Source organism: Macaca thibetana, chromosome 2 (assembly GCF_024542745.1).
Source record: "Macaca thibetana thibetana isolate TM-01 chromosome 2, ASM2454274v1, whole genome shotgun sequence".
Lineage (NCBI taxonomy): Eukaryota > Metazoa > Chordata > Mammalia > Primates > Cercopithecidae > Macaca > Macaca thibetana.
Window position 1 is genome coordinate 94,182,758 of NC_065579.1, and position 27,795 is coordinate 94,210,552.

At 41.2% G+C, this 27,795-nt stretch overlaps 2 protein-coding genes across 7 annotated transcripts in view; both read left to right on the plus strand.

Moving 5' to 3' along the window:
* Positions 1–27,795, plus strand: part of MYRIP (myosin VIIA and Rab interacting protein) — a 418,438-nt gene that overhangs the window by 171,500 nt on the left and 219,143 nt on the right. The window lies entirely within an intron of this gene.
* RPL14 (ribosomal protein L14) overlaps positions 1–27,795 on the plus strand; it is a 575,215-nt gene that overhangs the window by 138,128 nt on the left and 409,292 nt on the right. The window contains exon 1 of one of the 5 annotated variants that reach the window (XM_050780442.1): positions 11,654–11,657. The exons of 3 other annotated variants lie outside the window; for them this stretch is intronic. Coding sequence is in view for 1 of the 2 variants with exons in the window: in XM_050780433.1 (XP_050636390.1) it covers positions 12,434–12,440 (7 nt within the window). In the remaining variant the exon portion in view is untranslated. Of the gene's footprint in view, positions 1–11,653; positions 11,658–12,418; positions 12,441–27,795 lie in introns of those variants that run through there. One more of the 5 variants, XM_050780433.1, reaches the window with a different exon arrangement.

The window sequence follows — 27,795 nt, forward strand, 5'->3', positions numbered from 1 at the left end:
CACAAAGACAATTTGGAATAAATACAGATATTCACCCTGGAATTTTCTCTTTCAATGGGAATAATTATTAACAACACTGGTTTCTTCTCTGAGGTAGTAATTTTTGGTAGTCTAGTTCTTATTCAGAGTGCACTGACAATGTGATTATTATTAGTACCTCTGTCATTCCCAGCATGCAATTATTTGCATATTAATTTAACTTTGTTATTGGGTGAAAATAGCACCATATCAGCAGAGGGATATGATTTTAAAGTATCAGTGACATGAAATAATTTTAACGTGGAACTAAACTTTGTTATGATTCTAAATTTACTTTTAAAAATAACAAATATTGCTTTTTATGACTACAGATTATGCTGCACAAAATAAGGAAATACATTTAGTCTAAAAAGTATCAAGCCCCAATCCTATTTCTGTTATTTTGACATTTTTTATTTGAATATTCACTCTCAGTATTTTTTGACATAGGGACGTGTTCTGACTATGCTTCGACAGATTAAAATGGTAACACATGAGAAGCTCACACAGATGGACTGGGAAATAGAAACAGGTGTTGCACTCACCTGCCATTGTTTTCTTTTTCCCCCTTTCAGTTTTCTTCTTTTAAAATAAGAGAATAGGTCCTTCTTTCCATAGTGGCAGTGAAGTTAGAGTACATTGACAGGCTTCTTCTTTGGACCAAAAAATAGTCCATGCCCTGCAAATCTTGATTTTATCTCTTGGTGCAACTGATGAGTAATGTGACTCTTTATCATACTGTCTTTGTGTTTTTGAAGTAGAAATAATAAAATGCATGTGTAGTAAGACTAATTTTGTAAATAAATAGAGAATGTACATATGTGTGTTCATATTGATTTTTAAAAGATCTGGAGGGAATATTCATAAATATTAAAAATAATTATTCTGTGTGTTTTTGTTTTCTCTTTTGCACTTTATATTCTAAATTTCCTTTAATCATAAAAGGTTTATTTTTTTTAAAAAAGGGTGATAATAAGTAAGCAAAACTGCCCACTTCCTTCCTCACGTTATCCACTAAGTAATGCCTCCAAAGAAAACACTATAGAAGTGAGAGAGGAAGTGTGCATTAAGGGGGAGTCCATGCCAAGGACTAGGAGGGAAGGGGCAAGTCTTCAGGCCAGGATCAGGCTTAGTCAGCACACTGAGAGCAGATCTCTTGGGAGAAAATGGGACCCTGAATCAGCTTCCAGAAACTGACAGGGAATTCACATGGCCCCCAGTTGACTATGGGATTGTTATTGCCTTTGGACAAGGATGCTCTTGTTGATATGACCAGTGTATTCTCTGATGCATTCCCAACCTGATGTTTGTTTAGTGCCTGAAGAGCCAGGCAAAACTCACTCCGACTGCCTTTGGCATCCACCTCCACAGGAGGGATGTATTGTCCCTATTAAAAGTGCTTGGCATGGTAACTTTGGGTTAAACACAATTGGGTGGAAGCTAGTCTTGTGAAATAGAGATCTGCATAAAACTTGAGAGGGTAGAACAAACAAGGAGCAAATATAGAGAGTCAAATCCATAAAACTTGAGGCTATTTAATTTCTAGATCAACATTTATTCTTCTACCCTATGTACCTTCTGACCTCCTCCTTTGTAATTTCTTCAGACCCAACCTTCCAGACCCCTCATATAAAAATATTTCTCTCCTTTTCCTGAGATGATCAGTGCTGGTCACCACCTTTCTATATAAGGGTCAGCTTTCCCCTCCTTTGGGTTTGTACAAGAAATTGTTCATTTATCAATGTCTGTGGAGCCCCTGTTATATATGTCTGAGGTCCTGGTTAGGGTAAATGTCATCACATATCCACACAAATAATGCCCGTTTATTAACAAAAAAAGACTTTCCAACCCTCATCTCAACAGGACCCCTGATATACAAATTCACTGTGTAGTTAGAACTGCAAACTTTAGCCCTTCTAATGTGGTTCTAGACCCAGACGTGGTATCATGTTGCTACTGATGAGGGTTAGTCTTAACTGATGCCCTTGAATTGAGACTGGGGTGACATACAATGCATTCATAGAAATTAGCAAGGGCTATCCTAGTCCTCAAGAGAAATTTAGATAAGCTGTATTTTGTGCATGGATATATATCAGACTCCTGTGACACTGGAAGTTTTATTTTGCCTGGATAAAGTTACTGAACAAGTAGCATCTCAGTTTGAGACACTAAGATGCCAGTGGGTGATGAGCACTGTGGACATGAACCATCTGCACTGTGGAGTGTGACTGGTGTCTTCCACAGCAGTCTTTTTTGTCTGCCTGTTATTAGGTGACCTTGAGGCTGTGCAAAGTGAGTTATACAGCCTCTCCCTGATTAAATGCATCCTGTCTCTCTCACATTGTAAAAATAATTGTGGACTTTATGTTCCACCTAGGATTATAATTCCTCAATGCCATATGTTTGAGTTGACATAAACAGTCTTCCCAGAAATTTGGCACAAGCTTGACCATGTGCTGATTGGGAACAAGACTTCTTAGAGATCACCAAGAAATCAATTCATTCTTCAGTCTTGGTCACATAACTAAAATTGAGTTTAGTGCCCTAGTCTTTAGATGGGTACCTCCGTGATCTTGTTAAAGACATTTGTTTGCAAGGAAAATGCTACACAGTTTATCTATGTGTTTTACTGGACTTTGTATTTTTTTTAAAAATGTCACCAGAATATATCACTTAGATCTCCAGTCTCCTTTATGTTTTAAGTTGTAGCATTTTTTCACTTTCAACATGATATTTGAGGCAAGATTTTCTTATTACCTCCACTTTTGAAAAATGGTATAAAGTAAGAGGAAATTGCATAGGAGGTGGAGAAGCCCATCTGTAGAAACGCTGATAGCTTCATTGTACATTAGTGTTGACTCTTGAATGAAAAGGAAAAACTCAGTAGCTCTGGAATGCCTAAGTCCTAAAGTTTTTCACACAGTAGAGCTCTGTGAAGCACCAACCCAGTTTTGTTTGTTTGTTTTTTGTTTTGTTTGTTTTTTGAGATGGAGTCTTGCTGTTGCTAAGGCTGGCTTTCAACTCACGGACTCCAGCAATCATCCTGCCTCAGCCTCCTGAATAGCTGGCCACTATAACATACGTGCCACTATGCTTAGCTTTCAAACTATATTTTTAATGAGTTTGTCCCTCTTAGGACATTCATTGTTTGGTAATTAAAACTAAGCAGCTGGCCAGGCACGGTGGCTCACGCCTATAATCCCAGCACTTTGGGAGGCCGAGGCAGGCAGATCACCTGAGGTCGGGAGTTTGAGACCAGCCTGACCAACATGGAGAAACCCCATCTGTACTAAAAATACAAAATTAGCTGGGCATGGTGGTGCATACCTTTAATCCCAGCTACTTGGGAGAGTGAGACAGGAGAATCACTTGAACCTGGAAGCAGAGGTTGCAGTGAGCCAAGATGGCGCCATTGTACTCCAGCCTGGGCAACAAGAGTGAAACTACATCTAAAAAAAAAAAAAAAAAAAAAAAACTAAGCAGCTGACTTGGCAGATGTGGTCAAAGGAACCATCTTTTGTCATGCATTCACTGGGAGATGCAGGTAACATTTGATTTCATGGCATTTAATAGGTGATTTTAAAATGGCAATTGATTATATTTTCAAATAAACGCAGTCATCACATAAATACTTTGTCACCTTTACACAGCACCAACATGATGTTTTTGTAATGAAAACTAAAGCCAGTACGGAAAAGACTTGTACAAGATCTGTTTAAATCATTCAGTGAATGCTAGTCCCTATGGTTGATACTGAGGAAGAAAAGGTGAGCACAGGAGCTCACATGCCAATGGGGAGGCAGAAATTAGTCAAAGAATCACAGAAATCACAGAAAATTAACAGCTGTAACACAGGTTATGAAGGCAAAAGATCATAATGCTGCCTAGGCTGGGTTCTCCAAAAGCAAAACCTGAGACAGGGGTTCGGGTACATATGACTTATTGTAAGAATGCTCTCAGGGGAAGGGGAGTGTCCGAATCTGAGGCAGGGGAAGGGTGTGGTCTCAGATGAACGGAGCTTCAGCTTGACCCCATGGGAGCTCTGGAAAATGAATTGCACCACAGAGTTGTCCCACCTTAAGGCAAGTGGCTGGCCTTTCATAGCTGTTCCCCCATGCAAATCAGGCGTTAACCAGAGTTAACCCAGGATGGGCATGGCCCTTGGATAGAGGAACTCCCATAAGGCCAAAGGCAGTTTTCCAGACAAGGGGGACAGCAACAGAGAAAATGAGTGCAAGTTTAAGGAGCTCTGAGTGTGGCACCATCAGCATCCACTACAGATGCTAAGAGAACATATAATACAATGTTCTGCTTTCTTCAGAATCCTCCAGTGGTCTCCTGTATCACTGAGTCAGACCCAAATGCCTGAAAATGTCTGCAAAGATCAGGGGGATCTGGTGCCTGCTCTGACCTCATATCATAGATGCCTTTGAATCAAAATGCTCATTGCTCTGTATGATACTCACTGTTGCTTTAGTTACCTTGTCCTGGCTGGATTTTCAGTCACCTTTTCTATTTAAACAGCAATGCATATTTTGGACATATTTCACATTTGATCAGTGTATGTTGAGGTGCCTACTTTCATTTTCTTACATTTTTATTCAAAATATCTGTAAGTGTCTAGAGTAGTCAAAAATCATAAAGACAGAAAGTAGGATGGTAGTTGCCAGAGGCTGGGAGGAAGCAGGAATTGGAGAGTTATTATTTAATGGGTATAGAGTTTAGTTTTACAAGACGAAAGAATTATGGAGATGGAGATGGTGGTGATGGTTGCATAACAATATGAATGTCCTTCATGCCACAGAACTATACATTTAAAAAGAGTTAAGGTGGTAAATTTTATGTTGTATATATATTACCACAATTAAAATAACATAAGTGTCGTGGAATTTTGCATTAGGTTAAAGTTTGATATATGGCATATGACTTTTCTGGCTCCAGAGAAACCTCTTGCCTTTACCAAACATAATCAGAATCAGTGTCTGCATTTGAAATTGGCCCAGAGTTGAAGATAAAAGACAGAGATTCTTTGAGGCCAATTTGGTTTTTTAATTTTACACAAAAAAATTGCCAGATACAGTGGACTTCCTTATCTGGGTTGTATTCTTCACTGTTACGTCTGCCTTTCTTTCTGCATTTAGGTCTGTCTGTTAGATCTCTGCTGTCTGGGCTCTTTTTACAATTTTTTAAAATACTAGTACTTCTTTTGTTATTTGATATCTATTAATCGTATTCCTCCTTGCATTCTTCACTTTTGTGAGTTCTATTTTAGCATTTGGTTTCCATTACTTAGCAAATATGGGGAGGTCATCAAAATCTGGCTCTGTCAAAATAATAGCTGCCTTCTGCATTGCCTGGTACTGTGGAAGACCATTACTTCCTTTTCATGTTGTTGGGGTCTTGCTGCAGAGACTCTCAGCTGTGATTCTTCCTTTGAGATGTTTTGAGTCATTTTCATTGTTAGCCTGGCTGCTGGATTGGAAACACTGCCAAGTTCCTGAAGAGACAATTTTATCTGACAAATTTCTTTCAATTGCAGGAACGTATGTTACATATAAGACATACAGCTAAGAGCCAATTTAACATTGGAGGTTAGCACATATCAGCAGATGTTTATGGAGGACCTACTACTATATGTCAGTCTTCGGGGAGGACTCAGGCACATAGGAGGAACTCAGGAGATATCAATAGGCTAAATAAAAGTGAACCGATTAGATTAGAGAACACACACACACACACAGTTTTAAAGAACTCAAAGTCCTAAAAGAGGAAGTGAACCTACAAACACATGACTATAGTAAACTATAATATGCCTCAATTTCCTCAACGATAAATTAAGGACAAACCTATCTTATTAGATTTCCAAGATCATTCAATGAAACAATACATCTAAAGTGCTTAACAGAATGGCAGACAGAGCAAAGTTAGAGTGCTACTTAGTATCAAGATACACCAAACAGGAAGAAAGTAATCGGCTCTGTAGAGAGTAGTAGTTAGGTAAGTTTATCCAAGTCAACTGAATATAATTGGTGACAAAGTTGAACAGGGTTTTGTGGATGTAGCCATCCTTTCACAGCTGTGTCAGCAGAAGCCTCTGTATGTATTGGCAGCACCATATACATGTATGTACGATGAGAAATTGGACCCCTATTTATAGGCTTGATCTTCTGATGTTGCTTGACATTTCCGTTAATGGAAAATGTCAGTTTTCCAGTTTTCTTGCCAAAGGAAATTACCAAACGGACCACTTACAAGCTACTGTTAAACATTATTTGTAAATGCTCGATGACCTTGATTGTGTTAAATAACCAATAATTGCTAATCATTATGTTTCAGAAGCCTGAGGCCTGCCAAGCCTCTTGGGAACTACACAAAATATTTTCATAACAAATCTAGTAATTTCAACATCATAAAATATCTAGTAGGAAAAGCTAACCAGTAAATATTGTTATTCCTTAAAAACGTTTTCTAGGGGAAGAGATGCCTTTTAAAAATCTATCTCTGGTCAATTTGTTGTTGTTACTGCTTAAATCATGGTCCTAATTACCATTCCTCATTGCCCCTGAAAACAGAATTTTGAAAACACTTTCTGATTTCTAAGGCAAGACTATATCGTGGTACATTGTCAAAAAATTTCTCCAGGATTATTTACCCAGCAATGTCAAACTCGTAGATAAGAGGATATGTCAACTGCATTTTCCATAAATTTCAGTTGTGTAGAATATTACTTTTGACCTATCATAGAACGAAAAGAATTTATCGTGATAGAGGTGGGTATTAAGTGTTTAACCAAAGATTACAAATATTTAAAATCTAAAGCAATCATAGAAACTTCTTCAGAAATCTTTTTGAAATTTACTTTTGATGAGGCTTAATCCATAACCAAATACTATGGCCAAATATAAACTTGAAATACAGGTTTCTGATATTTGAAAAGGTGGGCCTGGATTACATTTCAGCCTTTCTGTGGCCCAGTTCCTTTATCCCTGCCAGTGCCTGTGCAGTTTATGGAACACTGAGTAAAACCATCAAGTCAGGAAAATGGGAAATACCACTGCATAGAGGAAAGCAAATCTAAAACAACACAAAAGGTAACAGTTGTTTACTTGGTCAAGCTGTCTTCTTTGCATATCATGTATATATTCATAATATTTGCTATATAACATAATTTTTAACCCTAAAATTTGAATGATATGAGTTACTGGTTAGAAGTACTCTCCATAACAAATTAGGTTTTGATTTTTATGCTTGACAATTTTGACCCTGATAGTATTGGTTACTAAATCCTCTCATGGCACACTACATCACCATGATGCTTCATCTATTCTATTTACTTATTTATTCGACGAATAGCCTGCCACTGGATCCCGGGGAGGGCTGGGGGTGCAGCAGTAAGCCACATAGACGAAGCCTCTGCCCTTTGACATTCCAGTGGAGGAGACAATTGACAAATGAACAAATGAAGAGATATACAAAGTCACTCATTATAGATTATAAGGACCAGGACGGAATAAACAGAGCTCTAAGAAAAATAATAGTAGGAACACATTCTTTATAAAATACTTGAGAACATTCACCTTCATGTTACTTGATTCCTCAATATAAACACCCACATGATAAATTTAATCTAAAATTAGATGTCAGGAAATAATACCCCCTGTTATTATTAACTAGTGAGTTTCCTTCTTCTTTTGGAAACTGCAAATTAAATAATTTACCATATTTTCCTTTTTTGCTCTGACTGCCGGAAATCTTGGAAAAAACTTTGGTGCCCAGTGAAAGCATTAAATTATCTCTTCTCTTAGTATATTGGTGCAGCAGATGACTGACACATCAGCCTGGCCTCTGCTTCCCAATCTCAGGGCTGGGTTTATAAAATAGTGAGTGGTCGTGGGGCAGGCCAGGCCAACTTAGACAGACTAGGGAAAAGACTTTTCCGTCCAGGACGGAGGTTGTAAGGAAGGTTTTTAAACAGAAGTTTCTCAGTGTGATGTGCAATATTACTCACGCCTTTATGTATGCACAAATTGATATTACTGTTACTTGCTAGTGTTAGGTGAGAATTGGGCTTGAATTTTGGTGGATATCCAAGCATTAAGAGCAACCTGAAACTCGTCATAGAGTCAGAGCACATGTCCCCAAAGGGCCAGCCTCATTCTGGTTACACTTGGTTCCTGCTACTTTGATCTCTTTTCCTCATTTCTTCTTTTCCTAGTTTATTGATTTTGTTGTATTTTTACATTTATATATGAGAACATTATCAAACATTTCTGTCTCTCTCCCCCTCCCCCCTTCTTCTCCCTCTACCTCCCCACTCCCTCTCTGTCTCTTTCTCTCCCTGTCTCTTTCTCTCCCTCTCTCTCTCTCTTCCTCTCTCTGTCTCTTTCTCTCAACTTCCCTAAGAGCATAAAGTGTGAAAGGCAAACAGACCTAGGTTTAAAGTCTTGCTCTGAAACCTACTAGCAGTATCATTGGAAGGATATTCCACAGTGGATGCTGCTGCGGTACCATGCCCATTTCCCTTTGCCAGTCCAGTGCACCCATATCCCATGGCTCTGAGTGTTGATCCCTGATGGCTGAGCTGCTCCTGTCTCTGGAGAACTTTCCTTGATAGAGAATATAACCCCCATGGGTGGGGGGTGGAGTGGATTCTTGCAGACATGACTTGCTAATGTAGGGGCACAAAGGCATATCTTCTTTTCTTAAGGTGGGACCAACTCTGCAGTACAAAGCATATTCCAGAGCTCCCATGGGGTCAGACCAAAGCAGACTCCAGCTGAGGCCATATCTCTGCTTGTCCCCTTCTCTTCTTGTATCCTGCTCCCTTTGTTCCCCTTCTTTTGAGGCTACCCTTACAATAAATCATGTGAACAAAATTCCCTGTTTCATGTTCTGCTCTTTTTTGTTATTAGTATTACTACTTTTATTTTACTTTAAGTTCTGGGATACCGGTGCAGAATGTGTAGATTTGTTACATAGGTATATGTGTGCCATGGTGGTTTGCTGCACCTATCAACCCGTCATCTAGGTTTTAAGCCCTACATGCATTAGTTATTTGTTCTAATGCTCTCCCTCCCTTTGCCCTCTACCCCATGACTGGCCCCAGTGTATGTTGTTTCTCCCCTTGTGTCCACGTGTTCTCATTATTCAGCTCCCACTTATGAGGGACAACATGTGGTGTTTGGTTTTCGTTTCCTGTGTTAGTTTGTTGAGGATGATAGTTTTCAGCTTCATCCATGTCCCTGCAAAGGATGTGATCTCATTCCTTTTTATGGCTGTATAGTATTCCATGGTTTATATATAACACATTTTCTTTATCCAGTCTATCATTGATGGGCATTTGGGTTGACTCCATGTCTTCGCTATAGTAAATAGTGCTACAAAAAGCATGTTTGCCTGTGTCTTTATAGTAGAATGATCTGTATTCCCTTGGGTACATACCCAGTAATGAGATTGCTGAATTAAATGGTATGTCTGGTTCTAGATCCTTGAGGAATTGCCACACTGTCTTCAACAATGGTTGAACTAATTTACATTCCCACCAACAGTGTAAAAGCATTCCTATTTCTCCACAGCCTCACCAGCATCTATTGTTTCTTGACTTTTTAATAATTGCCATTCTGACCAGCATGGTTTTGATTTGCATTTCTCTAATGATCGGTGATGTTGGACTTTATTTCTCCGTTGCTTATGAAGCTTGGTTTTGCTGGATATGAAATTATGGGTTGAAAATATTTTTTTCTTTAAGAATGTTGAATATTGGCCCCCACTCCCTTCTGGCTTATAGTGTTTCTGTTGAGAGGTCTGCTGATAGTCTGATGGGCTTCCCTTTGTAGGTGACCTGGTCTTTCTCTCTGGCTACCCTTACCATTTTTTTCCTTCATTTTGACCTTGGAGAATCTGATGATTATTTGGGGTTGGTCTTCTCATGGAATATCTTAGTGGTGTTCTCTGTATTTCCTGAATTTGAATGTTGCCCTGTCTTGCTAGGTTGGGGACATTCTCCAGGATAATACCCTGAAGTGTGTTTTCCAGCTTGGTTCCATTCTCCCTGGCTCTTTCAGGTACTCCAGTCAATCATAGGTTTGGTCTTTTTGCATAGTCCCATATTTCTCGGAGGTTTTGTTCATTCCTTTTCATTTCTTTTTTCTCTAATCTTGTCTGCATGCCTTATTTCAGCAAGATGGTCTTCAAACACTCATATCCTTTCTTCTGCTTGGTTGATTTGGCTATTGATACTTGTGTATGCTTCATGAAGTTCTTGTGCTGTGTTTTTCAGCTCTATCAGGTCATTTATGTTCCTGTCTAAACTGGTTATTTAGCAGCTCTTGTAACCTTTTATCAAGGGTTTTAGCTTCTTTGCATTGGGTTAGAACATGCTCGGTTAGCTCAGCGGAGTTTGTTATTACCCCTCTTCTGAAGCCTATTTCTGTCCATTTGTCCATTTCATCTTCCATCCAGTTCTGTGCCCTTGCTGGAGAGGCATTGCAATTATTTGGAGGAGAAGAGACACTCTGGCCTTTTAGATTTTCAGGATTTTTTCGTTGATTCTTTCTCATCTTCATGAGTTTGTCTAATATTGATCTTTGAGGCTGCTGACCCTTGGATGGGGATTTTGTGGGGACTTTTTATTGTTGATGCTCTTATTGTTGCTTTCTGTTTGCTTTTCTTGCACTTATCAGGTCCCTCTTCTGTAGGACTGCTGTGGTTTGCTGGGGATTCACTTCAGGCCCTATTCATCTGGTTCATTCCCATGCCTGGAGATGTCACACAAGGAGGCTGGAGAACAGCAAAGATGGGTGCTTGCTCCTTCCTCTGAGATCTCTGACCTAACTGATGCCAGTAGGAACACTCTTGTATAGCATGTCTGACAACCCCTGTTGGAGGGTCTCACCTAGTTAGGTGGCAAGGGGAGCAGAACCCATTAACAAAGCACTTTGTCCCTTGGTGGAGCAGGTGTGCTTCGCTGGGGGAAACCCACGCATCTGGGCTGCCTGAATTCTTCAGAACTAGCACGAGGAAAGACTAAGTCTACTGGTCTGTGAAGACTACAGCCACCCCTCCCCCTAGGGGCTCAGGCCCAGGGAGATCAGAGTTCTGTCCTTGAGTCCCTGACTGAAGTTATTGGAATTCCTGTACGGAGGCCCTGCCTTGATGGGTCAAGGTCAGGCCTGAAGAGGCCCTCTGTCCACAGTCTGCCACAGCCATTGTGTTGGACTGTGGGGGATACCTCTTGGGACCAAACCATCCAGCCTCCCCAGCTCCAGCAGGGGGAAAGCGTGGCCTGGAGCTATAGAGATGGCTGCTGCCCTTCCCTTGCCCTGGGAGCTTAGTGTGTTACGCAGTTATCAGTCTCAGTGTCAGCTGTCACCCTTCTACCAAGGAGCCCAAATGGCTTAGACAGCAGGCAACTACAGCTGTGGCGCTGGTCACCTTCCCCCAGGAGCTTAGCAGCCTTAAGCAGATTCTAGCTTAGTGCCTGTTGAGAATCTGCATGGCTTCATGGTTGGGACCCTAGACCCCAGTGGCATGGACTCATGAGTGGGATCTTCCAATCCATGGGTTGCACAGTTCCATGGAAAAAGGACATTTTCCAGGCTGGGTGGTACACTCACTCACTGCCTCCCTTGGCTGGGGGGTGTGGACATCTCTGCCCCGTGTAGCAACCACACCACACCACACTACTCTTCCTTCTTCTCTGTGGATCACACCAGCCACCTAGTCATTTCCACTGATGGAATCTGGATACCTCAGTTGCTGGTGCAGGATTTGCATACTGTTATGGTTCTTTTCAAGGGGAGCCTCTGATTGCCAGTGCTTCTAATCGGCCATCTTGACCCCATCCCCATCCCTGTTCTGCTCTTTGAGTCTCTGTTTTCTTATCAGAACAATAAAGATAGCTCACCACTCAGAATTATTTTGAGGCTTGAGTGAAATAATGTCTATTAGGTATCCAGAAAGGTTTAAAAATCAGACATTCAAGTTCTGATACTAATTGTTGTTATATTAGGCCACAGCCCATGACTAAAGAAGTGTTGAAAAACCGAAATCCTATTGAAAGCTTTTCACAGTGTCTTGTTATTCATTCTGATTGTTCTGGTCATCACAGCCCAATAGATGATACATTCCCTTTGCCAAGTAAACATTTTTTCAGTTTCTAAGTGCAGGGCTGCCCTCTAGTGGACTCTGAATGCACATTCATTGAGGATAATAGGTAGTTTTTGCAGCCACATGGCAAACTGTGAAAACATGTCCTTTGCAGGGACATGGATGAAGCTGGAAACCATCATTCTCAGCAAACTATCACAAGATCAGAAAACCAAACACCGCATGTTCTCACTCATAAGTGGGAGTTGAACAATGAAAACACATGGACACAGGGAGGGGAACATCACACACTGGGGCCTGTCAGGGAATGGGGGCCTAGGCAAGGGATAACATTAGGAGAAATACCTAATGTAGGTGACGGGTTGATGGGTGCAGCAAGCCACCAGGGCACATGGATACCTATGTAACATAACTGCACATTCTGCACATGTAACCCAGAACTTAAAGTATAATAAATAAATTAATTTTAAAAATACTCATTTAGTCAAAAAAAGAAAATCGGTCTTAAATGTCTGCCTCGATAAGCTTCCAGTGTCCTCCAGAGACAAAACACTGCAACCTGTTGTCCTCAGAGCATATGTTCCTATTCTCTTGAGGCTTGAGGCTTAAAACCAGATGGAAATGTAGCAAGATCTCTACTCCAACTTCTCATTTCCAGAGAAAAATTCAGAATTCATAGAGGTAAAATGAGAACTGAATTCTAATCCTGCCTTGGCTGTGACTTCCAACTCAGAAGTGATTTTGTGTGATGTGCTGATGTCCATTGGGACATAGATTCTTTCTCTAGGAATAGTTGCCATCTGTTTAATTACAATTCTTTCTAATTATTTTACTACCTTCCTACTACTTTTCCCTTTGCTCATTTTGCTGTAGCCACCCTGTCCTCTTATTGTTTATCTAACACAACAGGCAAGCTTGCTCCATAACCTTTGCATGGGTGTTCCCTCTTCCTGCCATACTCTTTCCTGTACCACCTTCAAGTATTTGCTCAAATGTCACATTCTCACTCTGACTACCCTATTCAATATTTCAGTTCCCCAACATACCAGCACTCCAGGTGTTCTCTTATCCTGCTCTATAGCTTCTTTTTTCTGTAGCCCCTATCACTTTCTATTGTGCTGTATAACTTTATTCATTATATAGTGTAATGAATGTAAGTGCCCTGGGAGCAAGGATCTTTGTCTCATTTCTTTACTGATACAGTCTGTGTTCCTAGAACAGTGCATAGTGCACACTAAGGGCTCTACAAGTATATAGTAGATTAAATAACCTTCCAAAATAAACTTGTCCCTCAGTGGAAAAACTACTTCCTCCAGCGTAGAAGTGCAACTCTCTGAAGGCTGAGGAGAAATTGAACAAATTTTCTCTGCTCCATGAAAGACCAGACCACTGCTGCCTTAACACTGCATACCACCAAGTATTGGCATCACAATTAATCCAAGAAATTGGTTGCAAGTAGGAGTTTGTCATTAGAACTCCTAATCTGCTATCCTCTACAGTGCCTCCAGGACCCATTTATCAAGTTTCTCATCTCCATAAAGCCAAGTCTCTTTCATCCCTGGACTCTTTCCCCATGCAATGTAGTTTAGCTTCTATTCTGCTGACTCTGCTTCCACCACCTTGAGTCCCCAAACTCTGCCCTCTGGAGTTCACTGTCATCACCAGCAGGTGCTTCCTGTCTTCAGCTCTTCTCTGAAAATGGCCATCATTGTTTTGCTCTGAAGTCTGCCTCTCCCCCAAGGGCACAGCTACCTTGCAGTTTTTTCAAATAGTGGCTCTTTATTCTCTTTCCAATTTAACTCTGGACTTACTCCAGACCAGAACTCCAGGTCCTTTAAAGTGCTTGCCATCTGAATGTACTATCCACCATGATCCTTGTTCTAGCCATCTCTCAGCCTTGTAACCAGTCCCTCTCATTCACAGAACACTTTATTACCTAGATCACTGATGTGGTTTTGCCCACTAGTCCTGTGAATTTCCACTTTGGTGACTCAGCATCCCTTCAGTGACCTATCCAACATCCTAGTCTCTCAACTTTCTGCCTTCTACAAATCTTCTCCATGGTCCTTTTCTAGTCTTTGTAATCCTCAATAATGCCCAGCCTCCAAATTCTTGACCTTAGGCACTCCAGTCTCTGACCTCCACTTCTCATCTTCTTGTGGCTCCATTCCAATAATCCTTCATCCCTGTATTCTAGAAGCTTTCACTTTTTCATTGTCAGGGAACCCTTCTTGTTCTGACTTCCTTCTTACTTATCTTGCACTCTTGGTCCATCAGGATATTTGTTTCTTTGTGTCTTAGACCATTTTGTGCTGATATAACAGAATACCAAGACTGGATAATTTATAATGAACAGGTATTTATTGGCTCATGATTCTGGAGAATGGCCAGTCCAAGATTGAGGGGTCAGCATCTGGTAAGGGCATTCTTGCTAGGTCATCCCATGACAGAAAGGCAAAAGGAAGGCAAGAAAGAGAGGCAAAAGGGAGCTGAACCTGCCCTTTTATAAAGAACCCACTCCCACAATAATGAGCCCAGTCCTGAGATAACAGCATTAATCCATCCTCGTGGCCTAATCACCTCTTAGAGGTCCCACTCTTAATACTGTTACAATGATGATTGAGTTTCCAGCACATACTTTTTGGGGAATATATCAAACCATAGCAATGTGCATTCACCTTTAGTCCTTTTGTCCTTTCTGCTCCTCCAACCATACTCACCTGACAAACCCCACCCCTGGTTAACCTCTGGTCACCCTCAGTGACTCCTCTGTACCTAAGCATCTGAGTATGTATGGAGGAAAAAGTACCACCATGTTGGGTGATTCTACTTTAAATTTTTGACTACAAGAGTCAGTGGGCCCTGAACCCTGCCTGGCAATCCTAAATTATTTTCCTAGTCAATAGACTCATCAATATCTATTATTCATGCCTTCTCTCTCCTCAATAATCATCCTTGTCACCTCCTCACTCTCAGATAATTATACCTTTTCTTAATTCACTGAGAAAAGCATTCAGAAACAAACTGCTTTATCTTTGCACTACTGAACCTGCTTCTCTGTCTTCCCCCTTCAAGGCAGATAACTAGATGTTACAATGGGTAGTGATGACCAATCTGTGAGTAGATGCAGTAATTTCCTGTGTTTCAGGGTCTGAGAGGGAGGGATAAGACTTTCACTGTGAGCTATTCCTTCTTAACCTTCACAGACTGTCAACTTTCTCATTACTCTCTTTACCATGATTTTAGTTAAACAATGATATCATTTTCAATCATGTTTCCACTGCTTTTAATTTGCCTGCTAAATGGATGATAATGTAAAGTATGACATGTCTTTTCAAACAAAATGGGGTCCCAGAGGCACAGAATTTATAAATGTAAAAAGAACTTTTAAATGTAGATGAATAAATGTTATAAATAAATGTATATACCTTGATTATGGCAGTTTGAGCTATTGTCACAATATCATGAACATGAAGACAATTCTGAGTGATTACAAGCACATTCCTGTCAGCATTTCCCTCCAGCAGCACCATTAGGAAGAGTGTAGTGATCATGCCACAAACAGCATCTGTTCTCCCCAGGAAAGGTTCCTTCCCATGTCATGGCTGATTTGTGTCTTAAGTCCTAAAGCAGAGTGTCAAGCCAAAAACCTATAGAGAATGACTTTGAAAATCCTTTGATTAGTCATAAATAACTATACATCTCTTAAAATGTCCAGAGCTAGCCCTGGTCATGTTATGGGAAGACATACCCTATATCTTTACACAGCTGTGCCTGGGAGGTACTTGAGGGACTTGATGATTTGTGACTTGCTTTCTTTTACTTCCTTAATTTTTTGAGTCTTAATTTTATGAGATGAAAGCAGACTACAAGCCAAGAAAACTGATGAGACTGACATAAAGCTTCCCCTGTAACCCCTCCCCATTTGCTAGTCGTTCTGACAGATGGCCCTGGGAAGCCCACAGCCACCAAGACTCTAGTATTCTGTGAGGTTTAATAGATAGAAGTTATATCCACTTGTTCATTTTTCCTAACAACGTTCTTAGATTAGAAACATGCTAGGTTACCTTCTCCTTTTTCCTACCCTGGATTTGAGTACCTGGGAAAACATGTTTTCTTCTGCATTTCAATGATAACTCTCATAAATTCTTTGTATTGGTGTTTCCGAAAGTGTGACAGGAGACTGCTGCTGGTAGACCAGATGAATGTGGGTGATGCACAGCTGAACATTTTTTGATATTAATAGCTATATTTTTGTTTTAATGTATATTGGAAAAAATTTAACAAACATATCTATCCTAATACTTCATGGATATAAATGCTTAGAATTAGTCAAAATGATGATATTCAAGATATCTAGGTGAAATGAAAAGAAATATTAAGAAAATTAGTAATAAAGTTGATATATACATTTGGCAAAAATGGTGAAATGGTTGCCTGCAGACTTGCAAATGGGAAAGTGTGTGCTCAATGAACAGAGCCATCAGACACAGAGTTTCTTAAATGGCAAAGGATGTGGAAACTTTTGGAGACAGTTCTATAAAACAAGAGACAACTCAGCATGCTCCATATGGAAAGATTTTCTTCTCCGGCCCTCGAGTTCCCTCACTGATAAATACAGCTGCTGGTGATACTGAGACAGGGTAGGTAATATTTTACTGTTCTCATGCAGTTCTGTCTCATAAAAAATTGGTAGGAATCATTCAAGTCTTTCACCTTTCGAGTTAGAGAACCACATAATAATAACTGAATTCCATCAGTCAGTCAGTCAGCAATCACTTCAAAGCACCTCTGAGTGTTAAGCACTGGGCCAGGTGCTGGGATTAGAGGGGTGAGAAGGCCATACATTGCAGGGGTGTAAGCCTGGAAGTGACTTATATTAGCATTCCTGAAAGATCATTCTGGATGTCCCTGTGACTGGACAGGCAGCAGAACTGGAATGGACCAGAGAAGAGCTGATTGCAATAAGAGATGATGGCAGCTTGAACCGGGATAGTGATAGTGGCAATGGGGAGGAACAGGCAGATTCAAAAGATATTTCAGGATAGATCCAATGGGCTCTGGTGACTGGTTGGACATCGTGGGTGAGAGAAACAGAGGAATCACCAGAATGCTAGGTTTCTGCTTTCAGAAGCCCCATGGAAGGTGATACCAGGTCCTCAGACTTCACACATCATATTGCTGGGGATCACAGCCTTGCACTCTAGAAGTATTGCAGTTTGTGGCTGGCATGTCAGTCCCTCCTCAAGGGTGCAAGTTGTGCCTTATCCTTTTGGTATGAGGTCAAGCAGGCGGAAGGCCTTTGATCAGTGTTGACTAAAAGACTAGTCGAGAACTTAAGGTGTATGAACACATGGGAAATTAACTCATGATGTAGAGCAGTCCTTCTGCCTTATTTTAAATTTTATTTTAAAACTGTCATATTGAGGGTGAGCGTGGTGGCTCACACCTATAATCCTAGCACTTTGGGAATTCAAGATGGGTGGATCACCTGAGGTCAGCAGTTTGAGACTAGCCTGGCCAACATGCTAAAACCTCATCTCTACTAAAAATACAAAAATTAGCTGGGCATAGTGGCATGTGCCTGTAATCCCAGCTACTTGGGAGGCTAAGGCAGGAGAATTGCTTGAGCCCAGGAGGCGGAGGTTACAGTGAGCTGAGATCGTGCCATTGCACTCCAGCCTGGGCAGCAAAAGAGAGACTCTGTCTTTAAAAAAAAAAAAAAAAAAAGAAAAAAAAAATTGAGACCAGACTCTTATAACTCTGCCACTCCCAAGACGTGCTCATAAACACGACATAGTCCCACCTTTCTGCCTCAGGGACATAAGGAAAGGCAGAGCTGGGATCAGAGTAGCAGCTTGAGGTACATTTAAGGATAGCAGAGGGACACTAAAGCCAGGAATCACACACACACACACACACACACACACACACACACACACGCTATTAAAAGAAATATGATACACATCTAAGTACGTATAGGTATAGATATAAATATTGACAGATATGTAGGTATTGCTATATCTATAGTTTTAGTATATATATATACACACACAATCTTTATACAAATATATAAATGTTTATATATATATCTAAAGCTTTAGATAGACACATACAAGTATGCATATATAGATATCTATAGCTATATTTGTGTATCTAAAGCTATATCTCTATATATCTAGATATCTATAGGTATAAATACAGATAGAAATACATATATAGATATAAATACAGACAGATATAAATACATATATAGATATCTATACATATTTACATTTATAGATATCTATATATGCATTTATGTCTGTATATCTGTATTTATATCTATATATATCTAGACATCTATAGATATAAATACAGATAGACATAAATACATATCTATATGTATACACAGACATCTATAGATATAAATACAGAGAGATATAAATACATGTATAGATATCTATAAATGTGGATATGTAGATACAGAGAGCCCGTACTTTTGGCTGGCTCTGTGTGGAAATCGGTGGCCTTTTTCTGAGTGGCCCCCTATGAGGTGTCTTCAAGAGATTTTTAGGGAGCGGACGTGCTCAGGTGAGAGTGGAGCTCTAGAAAGAAAACAGATTTGTGAAGAAGACCCCCCCTTTGGGGATTCCCAGAAATGAAGGGACACAGAAGATCTACTTGTATGTGGGTTGAGTCTTGTGAAATAGGATTTCATTGGTTCAGAACAGCATTAGAGCTGGAGACCAGAGTTAGGAAATTGGCCAGCTCCAGGTATTAGAAATTCAATAGGCTGGAAAGGGCATACCTAGAATGACAGCTCTAGATGAAGTGTTGTAGAGAAGAAACTCTACATTTTTTACCTTTACCTGAGGGGCTTACACTAGTCCAAGGAACCAGGGAAATATTAAAGAGTGTGCATTTGACAGAACTTAGAGTCATAAGGCAGAAACCTTGCCAGAAAGAAATCTGTGATGCCCAGGAAGGGTTTCCACCCTCTGCTGTGATACTGAGACAGTACAAAAGTGGGGCTGTGCTATGGGGACAGCGATCAGGTGTGGGCCATTGAGCCCGGTCCATACCATGTCAGGCCCACTCAGGTAGTCCCTATCCTGCTCCTTCCTAATTTCCACTTTGGATTTTTAACTTTATTTTTAGTTTTTATTTCCATAGGTTTTTAGGGAACAGGTGGTGTTTGGTTACATGAATTAGTTTTTTAGTGGTGATTTCTGAGATTTTGGTGCACCTGTCACCCGAGCAGTATACACTGTACCCCATGTCTTTTATCCCTCACCCCACCTCCCACCTTTCCCTCCGAGTCCCCAAAGCCCACTGTATTATTCTTATGCCTTTGCATCCTCATAGCTTAGCTCCCAGTTGTAAGTCAGAAGATGTGATGTTTGGGTTTTTTATTCCTGAATTACTTCACTTAGAATAATGGTCTCCAATTCCATCCAGGTTGCTGTGATTGCCATTTTCAAAAAATACATGTGCAGGTGTGTTACAAGGGTATATTGTGTGATGCTGAAGTTTGGGCTTCTATTGATCCCATCACCCAATTAGTAAACATAGTACCTGATGGGAAGTTTTTCGACCCTTGCCCCCTCCCTCCTATCCCCCTTTTGGAGTCCCCAGTGTCCCATCTTCATGTCCATACTTAATGTTTAGCTCCCACTTACTAGCGACAACATGCCATATTTGGTTTTCTGTTTCTGCCTTAATTTGCTTAGAATAATGGCCTCCAGCTGCATCCAGGTTGCTGCAAAGGAAGTGATTTAATTCCTTTTTTATGGCTGAATAGGATTCTGTGGTGTATATATACCACATTTACTTTATCCAGTCCACCACTGATGGGCACTAGATTGATTGCTATTCTTTGCTATTACCTAATTTGCACGTTTGGTGTGTCTTGTGTTCACAGCTCCTGCATGTTGTAGACTCCTGTCTTTCTAACTCACTCCTGTAACTCATAGTACCTGGCAGAGTGCTGTGAGAAAGTCAATTCTAAGTCAATATTTGTTAAATGTATGAAATAACTCATGTATATGTCTCAGGCCTAGATATGCCATCAGGCATTATTTCTACAGTTAACTAGGTCCATTCTCTGGCTTTATTGACTTGTGTCACTTGTTCCAAGGTAAAAGTGTATGCACAAAATTAATAAGCCAAAACAATTATAGTTTTCACAATAATACAGATGAAAGTATTGAAACATGGAAAATAAATTTCATAGGCAGATGATTAGAAACAATGCAATTTGATTTCATTGGCACCAAATTGAAATATTTAATAATGGAAGTATTAGCTGTGTTGCTCCTCATGGATAACAGCCTTCCTTTTAGCATGCCAGTTGTATTGGAACCTTGTCATGCCCATCTTTTGAGTATCTTGTCTATAATGTATTTTGCAACACCATATATATAATACCATGTAATACTTTGCAAATCTCCTTTGTAACTGGGTCTATAATGTGGAAAATACATTAAATAAAATATGCAAGATATATAATGCATGCATACATATATATGATTAGAAATTGCAAAAAGTCTATTAAGGAGAAAATTCAGGTGCTTTGAGAGTCACAGGGGGATTTAATTTAACCTGGAAGACAGGGGAAGGCGTTCATGGAGAAATGGAGGTGGATGAATGGAATTTAGCTGAGTTAATATTGGTACGAGGAGCTTCCATGAGGAGGGATCATGAGGGAAAGTCTCAAAGAGGAGAAGAATTTGACATTTTCAAAGAAAAGAAAGAAGGTGCACATGGTTAAAGGATCAGATGAACTTGGAGGCCTCCAGGCCATGTGAGTTGCTATACAGAACACAGAAGGTCTGCTATACAGACCCACGGAGAAAAACTGGGGTCTGTGAAAGCATGTTAAGCAGGTGGGTGACCCCATCAAATTTCATTCATGAAAGGTCCTTCTTGCTGTAGTTCAGAGAAGGAAAATTGGAGAAAAGAGGGAAGTGTAGTCCCCAGCTTAGAAGGAAGCTATTGTGGTGGTCCCCAGAGCAGTGAGGTAGTGTTGAACTAGAGGAGTGACAGCAATGATGGATTCCAGATATGTTATATTTAGGGGCTAGAATATGTAGACCTGAATGGACTATGGCAGGTAAGAAGGGGTATAATCAAGAAAACGTCCTGTTTCTGGCTTGAGCAGATGAGTGGTGAAGGGACCATTTACCAAGCCTCAAATGCCTGTGTTCTCACTTCAGGAATCTGTGATTGAGCACCTTCTCTTCCTGGGAGTTTTCATGTTAACTGTTGATCATGCTGCCCTGTAATTATAAAGACTAATACTTACTCCAGAAAATTCTGTATTTGCAGTATTCATATTCTAACATTTGCACTTACTTTGACCACTGTTAAGACACAAAGTTGTTGAGTTGAATGGAAAACTGCTGTGGATGTGTTCCCTTAAGCAGCTAAATTAAATAGGACATGTTGTGAGGGCTTATTTTTTTAAGAGTCTGGGTCTTGCTCTGTTGCCCTGGCTGGGGTGCAGTGGCACAATCATGGGACCATAGTCTCGAGCTGCTGGGCTCAGGCAATCCTCCCACCTCAGCCTCCAGAGCAGCTATGACTGCAGGTGTGCACTACCATGTCCAGCTAAGTGATCATTGCATGTGTGTGATGGCCTCAGCAAATGCTGGGGGAAATGTCTTTACTTGGAGAAATAACTGATATTGGTTTAGTCTTTGGAGAAGTAACTGATACTGGTTTAGTCGTCAGTGTCACTTGAAGGCAGAGGCAGCCTCTTTTTTGTCAGAATTCTGTACAGCTAATGCATCCAGCCATGGAGAAAGAAGTTTCAAAATTCTGATCAGTTGTCAGAGGACCACTGATGTCCTAGGACTTGGCCATCATCATTCTCCTGTGAGCTACAGAGCAGGCTGTACTCTGACTTTGCATTTGTTTAAATATATGTTTAAAAAAAAAGTACATGGAGGATCCTTTCTAAAACAGGCCATCCAATGAGGAAGTTATGGGAGGAAAGGGAATAGAAACGCTAACATACGTGAATGCTCCTGGCCTTAGCTCAGGTGTCCTCTCCTCATCAGTGTGCAGTCTTGATTCAGACTCCCTCCATTTCTCACAGACATTGTGATGAGACAAGATTGACTTGACCTCCATGAACCTCAGCTTCTTCTTTTGCATATGCTGGCATTGTGTGCAGAGTGTCTAATGTGGCTCGTGGTCCAGAGCAGACTACAGTGGTTTCTCCAGAGAAACAAAAACACTAGGATGTGTGTATGTGTGTGCAAAACTGACTGATTTTGAGGAGCTGGCTTAGATGATTATGAAAACTGGCATATCAAAATCTGCCGAGTGGTCACAAGGCTTAAGAGCTAGGGAAGAGTTGCACTTCAGTCCAAAGGTGGTCTGCTGGCAGAATTCCCTCTTCTTCAGGGAGGTCAGTCTTTTTCTTAAATCCTTTGATTGGATGAGGCTCATCCACATTATGCAGGGTGATCTGCTTTACTCAAAGTCTATAGGTTTAAATGTTAATCTTGTCTAAAAAACACCTTGACGAGAACACCCAGACCTTTCTACCCACATATCTGGGTACTGTGGCCTAGCCAAATTGACGTACAAAATTAACCATCACACAGATTATCTAAAAATGCCTTTGCAGACATGCCCAGCTGTCTTTTGCTGAGTTCAGTGGCCCTCCCAGGTCCTCTGGGGAAGACCCTGGGGTAGACACTTCATGCTCCATAGCACTTGACTCCCATGGTTTTGTCTTTTCTTGGCTCTGAACTTCTCTGCACTTACAATATTATATGGTACAAGGTAGCATTTCCATATATGTTTATTTAATAAAGGACCACATAAATTATATAGGATCCATTTAAACAAGCAAAATACAGAAATTTCAATAAGTTATGTATTTATTTATTCAGTATGAATTTAAAGCAATGGATAAATTTAGATACAAGCTTCCAGAAAGACTTTTAACATATTTTAAAATGAAGGCCATTAAACTAATGCTATCCTTTTTTTTTCCAAAATGGTCTTTTCTGTATTAAACTTTAGGGTATTTCTCTGGCTCAGCCAGGCTCTAAGTCCCTGCCTTGTCCTAGTTTTCTCTCCAGGGAAACAGGAGAGTGTGGTAGAAGGAAGAGAGTATATTGCAGTCACTCTGTGATTCCAGAATCAAGAGCCAGCTCAGACACAGGGGTACATGAACTGGAAGACATAGCTGAGGGAGAACAGCACTTCAGCGATATTGGTAATTACAGCAAGACCCTGCGGGACTCCTTACATCACAGCCTCCACATGGCCACTCAACCTCAGGAAGCCTGATGGTTCCCGAACCAGAAAATACACTTATTCCAATCAGCCCCCAAGAGTGATATTGCTAAAAGAACAAGAAGTCAAAAGAATTTCAGGTTCTCTGCAGATTTGCTGCTTATCTTCTCATTTCCTTGTGCCCAGAAAGGACCTAGGTAGTCTTAGGGATGCAGACACTGCGTGATGTTTCCAGCAGGTGCACCACCGAGTCCATCTGCTCCCTGTGTGCTTCCTGTTTCCTTGTTCAAAGCTTCTCCTGCCTGCCCTTGCTCCAGGCCTGAGGTTGGGGTAACAGGACTTACTGTCATAGAAGCCAAGACAAATGGATGCGCAGGGGAGGAAGAGAAATAGCAACACAGGATGTTCCCTGCTGGAGTGAGACTTCCAGCAAGGTTGGGGTTGTGATAGCAGCAGAGAGAACAGAACTGTATGGGCCAAATGTGGAGACTGCCAGACCCTGCCATTGCTGGCGCCCTTTCCTAGGCATGGTCAGTGCAGTGGAGGGATGACCAACGGCTACTTTTTTTTTTTTTTTTTTTTGAGACAGAGTCTCGCTCTGTTGCCCAGGCTGGAGTGCAGTGGCGCGATCTCGGCTCACTGCAAACTCCGCCTCCCGGGTTCAAGCGATTCTTCTGCCTCAGCCTCCTGAGTAGCTGGGACTTCAGGTGCCTACCACCACGCCTGGCTAATTTTTTGTATTTTTAGTGGAGATGGGGTTTCCCCATGTTAGCCAGGATGGTCTCGATCTCCTGACCTCGTGATCCGCCCACCTTGGCCTCCCAAAGTGCTGGGATTACAGGCGTGAACCACCGCGCCCGGCCCCAACTGCTACTTTTTAATGTGGAGGCTCAGGACTTCCTGAGCAGCCCTGCTGAAAAGCAATCTGAGATGGACTTCAAGGGCATACATGTCTTCTGGATAAACAGGGCTGCCTCCTGGAATCAGAAACCCCTCACCTTACTGGGGATGCTATGTGCTAGAGACAGGCTTTATTTCCCCGTGGTTCCATTAAATGGTCACTCTGATGCTGTTACTAATGCAATGATAAAACAGTGATTTTATCCCATGCCTGTGATGTATAGGTACTGTGAATGCATACTTTATTTCCACTGCCTCCAACATTTTTACAAAGGAAGCGTTATTGGCCTCATATTACAGACATGGCAACTGAGGTCAGCGAGTTGAAAGAACTTGCCAGGTCTTTCTGTTGCCAAAGTCTGTGCTCTCCATGCAGCATTTTCTTAGTAAAGATGATTTTCCTTTCTCCTTTAAGGAATGATGAGCCTAGGGAGAAAATGCTGTCCTGGGAACTCAGAAGAAAGGACAGTGAATAAGAGGGTCCTAGGCAGATGGCCAGCCATTCAAGGGCAAGCCAACGTGGGAGCTGTATATGCAGGCAGAATATCCGGGGTGCCTGAGGGAATCGAGCCAGAAAGAATGCAGCCAGAGGGAATGGAACAACACTGCTTGTAGATTTCTGGGAAACAAAGCCAGCAGATTTCTGGGAATTTGCTAGACAGCAAGGCCAAGGAGAAAGCATTGCCAAGACTTGAGGAGTTAGGGTCACCAGGAACTCATGGAAAGCTGGCCTCTGAGAGTGGCAGCTGAGGGGACAGCAGAGCTTCCTGTGCCTCCCAGTGACTGGAAGGGAGGAGAAAGAGCAGAGGAGCCCTGGCCACCCCAGCTATTCTAGTAGGAGACAGCCATAGAGGTGTTGGGTAGCAGTAATCATTTCTAAACCCTACAGGCCTATGAAATGAGAGTTCTTTATAGACCTACTTGCTTCCACTTGGTTCCAAGAGCAGAACAGGACAGCCCATCATGAACCAGTGAGGCTTGGTGGCTTCAGAAGTCCATGTAAAGAAAGATGCCTTAAAACAGGGTTGTTTGTAGTCGCACCTCATGGCCCACCTCATTCCAGGTGCATTTAGAACGTTTCTACATGCTCTGCTATGCTTTACATTGGTTCTCCAGCCAGTATGGTTGCTCTAAGCTGCCATACCTCCCCTACCCCTACTACACATTTAAGAGACCTAAGGGATGTCAGAAATCTGTTGGGATGCCTGGTCCTGGTTCTGGTTCTGGACTTCTTGTGCCATTCTACTTTCCTTTTACTGTCATCTTGCTCTGAATCTTGCCTCTCTCTGCCTCCTGATGCCAACTTTATCTCATTCTTGCTGTACTTGACCTTGGCCCTGCTCTTCTGTCTCAGAGTTAGTTTTATTTGCATATACATGAATAACCTGTTTCTCTTTTACATAAAAAAATCAGGGGTGGGTTTAGGACTAGCGGGGTGGCTCCCCCATGTCACTGAGAACCCAAGTTCCTACATTTCAGATCTACACAGCCTCTCAAAAACAAATCGTAGATCAAGATGGCAGCTAGAGCTCGAACCAACATGGACAGAGAGCAAGATGGGAGAGATAAGGCAGAATGACAAAATGGTGGCCCTCCTTGCTGAATGAGCTCCCTCTAAGCATCCTATCGCCCACACACCGCAGTCACTTTGATCTCATAGGCTAGGACCTAGTCACATGGCCACACTCAGCTGCAAGTGGTGCTGGGGAGCACAGTCTTCATTCTGGGAATCAATACCTAGAAATCAAGATTCTGTCATTAAAGAAGAAGGGAAGAAGGGTACTTCCCTTCCCTCTTTCTGTTCCTTCTTTCCTTCAGTGACCTAGGCTCACCCTTACTCGTGGTTTGGGTGTTTCCTCTGGGTTCAGTATCTCAGACTGCCAAGTGTGGATGAAAACTAACACACATCTAAACTTAACTTAGTACCAACATCATAGCCAATCTTTGAGCTTCTCTGTCTTCTTCTGTACACTGTTACTCACTACTGTTTGCCCAAGCCCGTTGCATTGATCTAGACACCTGCCTTGTTGTGATTAAGCTCATGCAAAGTACTACAGCAGCTGAAGGCAAACAGTTTCTGTCGGGAATCCTTTCTCTTTTTTTTTTTTTGGTTTAATGAACCAATTTGAAAGATAGAATTAGAACAGGAAAGTAGAGTTCCTGGGGCATATAAAAAGTAAACAATCTCTACTTCAACTTTAGAAATTCCTTTAGGCAATAAAATAATAAGTAAATACACAAAATGAAAAAGCTCAAAAGCTACAGCCTCGAGGTACGCTAGTTCAGTGATTTTCAATCTAAGTAGAGGAATCCATTAAAAAAAATCAGGCTGATTTCTAATATGTAAAAGATATAAAATGGTGTTTTAGTTCCATAAATTTACTTGTACATTATAATATATACTTACTTATAAACCCTACCAATTAAATAAAATGAAGCTATATTAATAAGTTTAACTATTTGAAACCCGGATTTACAGATGTAGTCTTAAAACAGTGTTAATATCCAGTTTATTTCTGTGTGCATTCTTTTGTTTGATTTCATAATATCATGGAGATCTGGATATAGACAGATAAGCAGTTCTAGATGGTAACACTTTTTACAGTTTATCTCACAGCTTCAGTCATATTCTTCAATCTAGTGTAGATGACAAGGGCAGCTTTCTTCTGAATCTACCTAGTACAGAGTGGTAAATGACCCTGGCAGCTCCAGATAACCGACTGGTGGCTTCAAAATATTAAAATTCAATACATGATGTATTTAAATGTGCATGTTGTTTTTTATTTCAACATTGTAAATAGTTAAGTATATTAAAATGGAATTAAACCCAATAGTTACGGAACCCTTGGAATACTGAAGTCCATGGAGACATCTCCAGGTGTAATATCTTAGGTTTTTGTCTCACCAAAGTTGCCTGTGGTGGTTAATTTTATGTGAACTTGACGGGGGCCCCAGGGTGCCCAAGTTAAACATGATTTCAGAATGTGTCTGAGTTTCTGAGTCAGATTAGCATTTGCATAGGTGGAGTCAGTGAAGCGGATCATCCTCCCCACTTGTGGATGGGCATCATCCAATCCATTGAGGGCCTGGATAGAGCAAGAGGCAGAGGAAGGAAGAATTTGCCCCCTTTTACCCTGCCTCATGGAGTAAGCTAGAACATCTCATCTCATCTTTTCATGCCCTTGGATTGGGATTTGTGCCATTGGCTTCCCTGGTTCTCAGACCTTAGGACTGGAACTGAATTACCCCACTGGCTTCCCTGGGGTTCCAGCTTGCAGACAACAGATCATGGGAGTTCTCGGCCCCTGTAATTGCATGCCTCTACATATACACACACACATTCTCTCTCTCCCCTATTGGTTCAGTTTCTCTGGAAAACCACATCACACCTGCATCCCACTCCCCTTCCTTCCCTGCCATGCCAGCTCCCCTCAAGGAATGTCTGGTCTGCACTTACTGAAGGAGGAATCACACTCCCTTCTTGCATTTCCTGCCAACACTGTTGATATTTGCTGCAAGCCGCCTTTCTATTTT